Source organism: Electrophorus electricus, chromosome 13 (genome assembly GCF_013358815.1).
Source record: "Electrophorus electricus isolate fEleEle1 chromosome 13, fEleEle1.pri, whole genome shotgun sequence".
Classification (NCBI taxonomy): Eukaryota; Metazoa; Chordata; class Actinopteri; order Gymnotiformes; family Gymnotidae; genus Electrophorus; species Electrophorus electricus.
This window is the reverse complement of record NC_049547.1, coordinates 10,470,571-10,480,570: the sequence shown is the minus strand read 5'-3', so window position 1 is coordinate 10,480,570 and position 10,000 is coordinate 10,470,571. Positions and strand designations below refer to the sequence as shown.

Here is a 10,000-nt window from a genome sequence, read left to right as displayed (position 1 = left end):
CACATACACACACACACACACACACACAAAGCAGGTCATACACATACACACACACACACACACACAAAGCAGGTCATACACATACACACACACACACACACACAAAGCAGGTCATACACATACACACACACACACACACAAAGCAGGTCATACACACACACACACACACAAAGCAGGTCATACACACACACACACACACACAAAGCAGGTCATACACATACACACACACACAAAGCAGGCCATATACACACACACACACACACACACACGCAAAGCAGGTCATACACACACACACACACACACACACACACAAAGCAGATCATACACACACACACACACACACACACACACACAAAGCAGGTCATACACACACACACACACACAAAACAAGTCATACACACACACACACACACACACACAAAGCAGGTCATACACACACACACACAAAGCAGGTCATACACATACACACACACACACACAAAGCAGGTCGTACACACACACACACACACACACACACACAGCAGGTCACACACACACACACACAAAGCAGGTCATACACACACACACACATACACAAAGCAGGTCATACACATACACACACACACACACACACAAAGCAGGTCATACACACACACACACACAAAGCAGGTCATACACACACACACACACACACACAAAGCAGGTCTCACACACACACACACACACACAAAGCAGGTCATACACACACACACAAAACAGGTCATACACACACACACACACACACACACACAAAGCAGGTCATACACACACACACACACACACACACAAAGCAGGTCATACACACACACACACACACACAAAGCAGGTCATATACACACACACACACAAAGCAGGCCATATACACACACACACACACACACACACACACACACACAAAGCAGGTCATACACACACACACACACACACACACACAGCAGGTCACACACACACAAAGCAGGTCACACACACACACACACACACACAAAACAAGTCATACACAGACACACACACACACACACACAAAGCAGGTCATACACACACACACACACACACACAAAGCAGGTCATACACACACACACACACACACACACACACACACACACACACAAAAACAAGTCATACACAGACACACACACACACACACAAAGCAGGTCACACACACACACACACACACACACACAAAACAAGTCATACACAGACACACACACACACACACACAAAGCAGGTCATACACACACACACACACACACACACACACAAAAACAAGTCATACACAGACACACACACACACACACAAAGCAGGTCACACACACACACACACACACACACACACAAAACAAGTCATACACAGACACACACACACACACACACACAGCAGGTCATATACACACACACACACACACACACACACACACACACACACACAAAGCAAGTCATACATACACACACACACACACACACACATAAAGCAGGTCATACACACACACACACACACACAAAGCAGGTCATACACACACACACACACACACACACACAAAAAAACAGGTCATACACACACACACACACACAAAGCAGGTCTCACACACACACACACACACACACACACACAAAGCAGGTCATACACACACACACACACACACACACACACACACAAAGCAGGTCATACACACACACACACACACATACACACACACACACACACACACACATACACACACATACACACAAAGTAGGTCATACACACACACACACACACACACAAAGCAGATCATACACACACACACACACACACACAAAGCAGGTCATACACACACACACACACACACACACACACACACACAAAGCATAGGTCATACACACACACACACACACACACACAAAGCAGGTCATATATATACACACACACACACACACACACACACACACACACACACACACACAGTATTTCTTGAGCCCTACAAGTTTTTACTGCTTTGTTTGTTAACATATTTAATATTGTTACATAGTACTGTAAATTATGGAGTGTGTATATATGTGTGTGAGTGTGGTCTATGTTTGTGTAGGTGTGTGTGTGTGTGTGTCTTTTCTTCACTCACAGTGCTCAGTTACAATTTTGATGCATGACTGAATTGCATTGGGGAAGGAATTCATTAACATGCACGCCCATGTATATACTTGGTAAGAGGTTTAGGTGTGGCATGTCTTAGGTGTGACCTAGGGCTGTAAGGCTGATTGTTACTCCAGAGCTGGATCAGCTGCAGTAGGCTGTAACAGAGAGAAGCCTGGAGCTCCCCCTACTGGATGACCCGATCCCCCATCACTAACCAGTACTTAGGGCATGGCTTAAGACATCTGACACATCTTTTACACACACACAAACACACACACACACACACATTACGAAGTAAAATAACATTTTTATTTTGACTAAATTAATAGCTTCTCCTAACATATTGACAAAATATCAGCTCCACCTGCTCATGGTATCAGCTCTGCCTTCTTGCCACAGAGTGGTAACACAACTTCCATGACGCCATGACATTTTGGGGCTATGAATAATTTACATATCCCACTTGTCTACACTATACAAGCACATTCATGCAGAAAGACACACACACACACACACACACACACACACACACACAAAAGAGATGCTCTTACACTTAAGTTTTACATTACACTGAGCCCCTGGTCTTAGGATCACACCCAATGCAAACATTCAAGAACATTTTTTGAAAGCACAAACACATACACACATATAAACACACCTCAAAGGTATATGTAGGAATGTATGGTTTAGAAAATTCCTGGAAACCAGTATTTTATCCATACATGTATATTCCAGTAGATGGACACAGTTCCATAAAATTCATAATCGACAATCAAACCATATATAAGAGAGAGAGAAAGAGAGAGAGAGAGAGAGAGAGAGAGAGAGAGAGAGAGAGAGAGAGAGAGAGAGAGAGAGAGAGAGAGAGAGAGAGAGAGAATGTGTAAATGCCATGAAGTTGTGCTTTCATCAGAAGTCTTGCTTTGTCCTGCTGGATAATTTCTAAATTAAGATTAAATTCTGTTCTTTCAGTTTGGCTGGATTATGCACAGATGGCTGGTGGGATTTTAGCTCGTTAATCCCTCTACTAGGTCAGTCTCTTTCCTTTTCCCTTTTTCCCTCTCTACTTTATTTCCATGCCCACAGTGAAGAGTGAAGACGTGGATCTAGACCTCCGCCCCCTGCTTCTAATCTCATTCTACTCCATTTTCCTTTTTAGCTTTCTGCATTCCTCTACCATTTTTTTTCAACCTCTCACCGGTTTTCAATTTGCATTCCTATTTCCATCTTTACCTCTGGGTGGATCAAAGTGGACCGATAATCTTAGGTCTGTGCATTGCTTTTCTGTTTTTTTGTTCACAGTTTTTTTGTTTTTGTTTCTGTTTTTTTGTTGTGTACAGGTACCTCACTGAAAGTGTACTGGAGACACAGGCACGTATCATACCCTAAACAGAGTGACTCCCAGAAAGGGAACAATCATTGATCAAAGGCAAATTACAAGTGAAATGGAGCATCCACACTGCAGTTCCTCAACGGAACCACAGCTGAATCATCACCAAAGCAGAGAAATGCATTATTCAAACTGTTACAAAAAATTTAAACCTAACCTACCAGTATTCGCACTGTTTAAATTCAGAGCTCCAAAAAGTCTGACCACATATCACCAATAGCATGAAACCAACTCATTGTGATTCAAACTTGGTTCAAACCAAAAAAAAAAAAAGAAGAAAAAGAAAAATAATTCCCACATTTTAGATCCCATTTTTAATCTTAATGTTAAATGCATAGCATTACCATTGTAATGTCAGCCTCCTAACCTCAGTGCAAGCCCATTCAGAATCATTCACATTCACAAGTTTCTACAGGCTTATTTTCCTTCTACAGTTCAAACCAAGTGAGTGTTCAAAAACATAGTGATATTCACAAACAGTGTGCACTACAGCTGCACTTCAATTCTGACCAGAAGGTCTAATGTATCACAAATCCATGAAAAAAAAATTCACACTCAGAAACACAAAAATTCTGACCACACACACACACAAACACAATCATGCAACGCAGCTGATCAGAGGGGTGGGGGTCAGGGGCTCCTGTGTGGTCTGACTGCTATATCCATTGCCATGGCTACATAATCCACTCTTACTGGAAAAAGAGGGACTTTAGCCAAGGGCAGCCCCAAATATCCTTATTTGGAAACTATTAGACTTGAGGGCCTTTCTGGATTAGCATACAGAGCGTTATTACTGCCATGGAGGGAGTGAGTTTTTCATTTATAATTAATGGAAAACAAATCAGGACATATAACCTTAAAAATTTACTACATCAATGCTGTAAGTGTGTATAAAAAAGAAAAGAAAAAACAGGATATATCTTAAATTATCTTTGTTTAGCCAATCCTCAAACACAATTTAAATGATATTTAACAGAAGAAAACAGAAGTGGTACAAAATAAGGAATTATGGGTTAGCATGCTATCACTAGTCATTACAGCTATGAGAGAAAACATCACTATGCTGTTGATACTTTCTAATTATTTCCACAGAAAGCAGGCCAGAGAATACACATTGATTTTCCTTACATTCGTGGTCTGTTTACTGAATGCCAATTTGAGCAATATAATATCAATTTCAGCAATTTTATAATACAGAAGGCAGTCACAAAAATTGATTTTGACATAAACCATAAACCTGTGGCAGACTGATAAGACAGAATGATAAGACATTATGCATGTCTGGGTAATACCAGCTGGGCACTGACTACCTGCTGTCTTCCATCATATGCCTCTGTTCTATCTCACTCTGGAGAGGCTCTCATAATACCCCATCACTTTGATTACAATAATTAGATTCAGATTACTGTGACTCCGGTGATATGCTGGTTAATTCCCTGCTGGGTTTTAACACTGCATCTTCATTTCAACCTTAGCTCAATTGGCTGTTCTGGGACCCCTCCCCAAATGCTGCCATTATATATCAGATACATGCTCCAGGGTAAAGGATCTTTGTTACATTAACAGTGTGGGTGGAGTAAGACAGAGCTCTGAAATACTACACTGTAACCCTCCCCAGCATGACAAAAGGTCCCGTATGTAACCCTCCCTGCTTTTGTTCTGAAACAAAGTATACAATGACCCTTAAAAAGGCCCTGTCCCATGTTTGGACAGTGCTGAATCTCTTGGTGTTTCAAATTTGAATAGGCTGTTGTTGGTCTTCACTGACCAAAGGAGTGAAGCACAGCATCTTTGTGCTAGCTCTTATAGTCGCTAAAAATAGACTGTACTGTGTTAAGTAATACTGCTAATAATTCAGTAGAGACATAGGTAAGTTTGCTTTTGTGTAAATTCCAGCCAGGGAGATAATGTAAACACAGACAGCCAGGCACTGTAGCAGTCCAAAAAAATTCTACAAAGATTTCTCTACAATATTTATCTTCTAGAGTTCCCACATTTCAGAATGCACACAGGAAAGGCAAGGTTAGACCAAAACAAAAGGAACAGCCTCTGAAAGTCCCTGATACCCTGATGATCTTAGCAAAGGAACAGCCTCTGACAGTCCCTGATACCCTGATAATCTTAGCGAAGGAACAGCCTCTGACAGTCCCTGACACCCTGATAATCTTAGCAAAGGAACATCCTCTGACAGTCCCTGACACCCTGATGATCTTAGCAAAGCCAAACTTACTACCCACGCCTACCATGCAACACCTGCCATGCACATATGCTCAGTGGTAACTTCATTCAATGAATAACATATGCAGCCCATATGATGTCTTGCAGTGCAACTACTATCATTGTCGTTTATCTCATTACTGGTCAGTTTTTTTAACTTCTTGACCAGTGATAACTAAGCATTATTTGAGTGGTAGACCAACACAGAAGTCACACAGACATGGTGTTTTGTATCTATGTCAATGCCACTGCTGGTTTTACAGTGGCTTAACACTAGAAAGTATCCAGGTAAAAGTGATCATGGATACCAACCTCTGATGAAGAGTTGAAGGATGGCTAACACATTGTGCATAGCAGCAGATGGGAGAGTCTTTGACTGTACACCTACAAAGTCTTTCCAATAAATATTTCTTAAAAGCAGGTGAGTGAATATGTCGCAAGAATACATTATGTCTCCTCAATGAACTATATACAATGAGGTGAAATAAATTTGCCACTCACTCTATTAAATTAGTTGACTTTTTAGTTGACTTAAAATATAAAGGGAAATAACTAGAAAATGGGGGTCTTAGAAATATTCAGTGCCTGCAAATTCACCTGATTTTCAGTACCATTGTGTACTCCTAGTACAGTGAGAAATGATTATGAGTTTACGGTCTTTCTGTTCAATATTAGACAAGGCGTGAGAAAATAAGTGGAGGAGGCAGAAAGGAGGGATTCAAAGGGGGATGGCAAGTGGAGACAGAAACGAAAGCTTTGATTTACTTGTTTCAGGAGATGCCATAGCAGAGATGATGACAGGAAGCCCAGTGCGTCGAATTAACTTCTGACTGGTTGTGGTAGAAGTATGGCCTGAACCTACAGGCACCAGGATGCCCTCATGAAGCGCTGACCCAGGCTTCCTTCTAATCTGTGGGTTTACATGGGGACTGGGCATGGGTGGCATGGTGACCAGACTCCGATCTCTTTTCATGAGCTCTACGGGCACGGTGTAGTTAGTGGAGTAAACCTTGGTAGCTTGCTGGGGTAGTACAGCAGGTATGGTTATCGCGTGGGGTACTCCGGCTACCATTGGCATCTGCTGTGGCACACTGTGGATTGATGATGGCAGAGCCTGTATTTGCTGTAGCAAGCCAGGGCTTTGCGGTGACATTCCTGGTATGTGCGATGGAAGAGTCACTTGCTGAGACGTGGAAGTAATGGGTAAGCTAACCTGCGGCGTGTAGGTGTACATTGTACGAGGTTGGATGGGCACTGCAGCAGCGCCGAAAGCCCCTGGGATTCTGGCTCCAGGATATCCACTGCCAGTCTCCAGAAACTGCTGGGAGGGAGCACTACTGGGTCTGCAACCCATGACCTCACCTACCCTGGGGGATATGGCATGCATGATTATGGAGGATGGCTGCATATGCTGGGAGTCCATGCCTGCATTCTCTGCTGGTGCCCGGTGCAGGTATATGTCGCCACGGTGGCTGAAGCTGTTGGATCGGCCGCGGACTCGAGCTGTAGGGCACAGGAGGGTGACAGGAGCAGATTCGGACAAACGTCTGCAACTTTGTGCCACACGAGAGAGAACACGTGCCTGCCCTAGGTTTGGTGCAACAGAATGAACATCATTTTCTTCCATAACAGCCAGCATGGCAGTGGAATCAAAGCCCTGCTCAATCAGAGAGGTGATTGTGCTCTCAGACAGACCTTCATTGCGTAGCACCGCCAAGAAATCTGGGTCTGCCGTTTTCTTTGGGTCCACAGGAGCTTGGACTTGAGGCACCATTGGTGAAGGAATGGGAATAACAGTTTGAGTGAGCAGCTGAGAAGGAAGCTGAGCAGGGGTAGCAGCCATGATTGGAGTGGTTGCAGGAGCAGGGGCTGCTAGGAGAGGGTTAAGGTAGTACACAGGATTTGAGGGTATCACAGTTTGCAACGACGGAATTGCTGGAGGCTGCATTTGTTGCACTTGCTGAACAGGTGGCATATGTTGCACTTGCAGAGCTGGTTGCATTTGTTGCACATGATGCACAGGCTGCATGTGTTGAACCTGTTGCACAGGTGGCATGTGTTGCACCTGTTGCACAGGTGGCAGGTGTTGCACTTGCTGCACAGGAGGCATGTGTTGCATCTGCTGAACTGGCTGCATGTGTTGCACCTGCTGAACTGGCTGAATGTGCTGCTGAGCTTGTTGAACAGGTTGCACCTGCTGCACTGGCTGTACGTGCTGAGCTGGCTGTTGCACTTGCTGCTGCTGCTGAGGCTGCTGTATGGTGTATGGTGAAGAACATTCCTGGCGTATGACCATACCTTGGGTGGTGGTGTCCAGCCCCTGAGAACCGGGATCCAGCAAAATGCAGGTAGACGAAGGCTGCTTAGGGTCCATCTGTCTCCCATTGATGTCACTATATGCCGATTGCCCAGTGAGAGTGACAGGGAGCTCACTACCATAGTGGGGAGAAGTTGTCTCTATGCCGTAGAGAGCAGGAGAATGCGCCCGGCTTGGAAATCGCTGCCCGTCTGGGATAATTTTGGACACAGGGGTGGCAGACGAAGTGCCAGAGAGGGATGGTTGCCTGTAGATACGGGTCATTTGGTGAGAGGTAGGAGGTGGAGGAGGAGCTGGGGCAGGACTAGAGCCAGGAGGACCAGACCTCACTCCTTGATTCTGTTCCCATGGTGGCCGAGAACCACCCATCACTCTATAGTGAGAATTCAATCTGTTGAGGGGGTGACGCTCCTCTCCACGATAATATCCATCGGGAGGCCTTGGGACCATTGTAGGATCTTGTTGGTAATAATCCACTGGAGCTGGAGGTAGAGATATGCGGTGAGCCAGGGGTGGCTGGTTATATTGGTTGTTCAGTTCAACAGAGCTCTTTCTCATGTTGTGCGAGTCAGAATGATCCAGGTAATTTTGGTTGTAAAGTGATTCTTGGAAAAATGGCTCCCGTTTTGTATCCAGGTCAGGTGGACGTGTGCCAGGGGGTGGTTCATACCAACCTCCTGCCGTATTTCCTCCGTAAGACAAGGAGTTCCGGCGGCTGGTCATTCTGGACTGCTGCTCAAAAGTGTTCTCGTTGCTTTCCCACTGAGCCTCATTCCTGCCTAGCGTATCCCAACTCCGGGAACGGCTGATCGGCAACTGCTTGCTGGAGACCAACATCAGCCACTCTGCTCGAAGAATGAAAGCACACTGAGCTCTCTCAGCTTTTTTGTTACACGTTTATTAAAGAAATGAAAAGGGCTATATCCTTTTTCATCTGAGGTCCATCTGTTATTTTTGTCTCTCCTCTCTTTGGGTTGTGTAGTCTGGATATCAGATAGCTCCTCTTGGTAGACAACGGCTGAATAATTCATCTGAGGGTTATTGCTGCTGGTGATGCAGCTCGGAAACAGGACACCAAAACTCTCTCGCACATAGAGGCCACAGATGAAGGCAGCCTCACTTCTCCATTGTGGAAACGCAAAGACGCAACTGTGACCAGATGAGGGAATGGAAAGAAAGAGAAAACAGCAAGAAGGGAATTTTTCAGAGGGAGGGTTGGTAGAGAGTAGGCAGGGTCTTGGGTTAATCCAGGACAGCCAATCTGCTCCTACTCTGGAGCATTTTACGCTGACTGCCATGAGGGATTAGAGACTAAATAAAGCCTGCTTATATCCATTGCCCCCACTTGTGATTTTGCAAGCATACACACACACACACACACATATGCATACTCATTGCATAAGTTTTACACAGAGATGAAATTCCCCCATAATGATGATGATGATGATGATGATGATGATGCCATCTTATATGACAGGACACACCTACCTGTGGTGGGTTGCTCAGGAGCTGGGTGTTTCCATTTAGTCTCTGTCCAGTGAACATTGAGCAGCTTTCCCAATCCATGAGTGGTAGGACAGAGAGGCAGACTAGTGAAATTAATACAAATCTAATGCACCAGTGCTAAATCATACAATGCTTTCAAAGAACATCAAATCCTGATTGAACAATAATCTGGCAACTGGGTCAGCCACACAACTTCAAACAACTAGCTTGACTGCAAGCACAGTTACATGCATACTCCAAATTCAACTACATAATAAGTCTACAGCACAGTCAAACCACATTTGACACATGTGGATATAAGTATCCAGCAATCATGTTCTTATGTATTACTGTTAGAGGAATTTCTAATAAGAACTCCAAGACCAAGAGTATTAGGAGCACAGCTTCTGCACTTCATTAGATAGCTTGAGTGCAGAACCACATACGAACCCTCTACTCTAAG

The 10,000-nt window shown here is 44.2% G+C and overlaps 1 protein-coding gene across 2 annotated transcripts in view; it reads right to left on the bottom strand.

The window, feature by feature from the left end:
• Nucleotides 1–10,000, bottom strand: part of ctbp2a (C-terminal binding protein 2a) — a 31,878-nt gene that overhangs the window by 9,412 nt on the left and 12,466 nt on the right. Inside the window, exons 1-2 of one of the 2 annotated variants that reach the window (XM_027011905.2) lie at nt 7,837–8,889; nt 6,501–7,773 (exon numbers count right to left, since the gene is read on the bottom strand). The exons of the other annotated variant lie outside the window; for it this stretch is intronic. Coding sequence (XP_026867706.2) covers nt 6,501–7,773; nt 7,837–8,889 — 2,326 coding nt within the window. Of the gene's footprint in view, nt 1–6,500; nt 7,774–7,836; nt 8,890–10,000 lie in introns of those variants that run through there. 2 annotated transcript variants of the gene reach the window in all.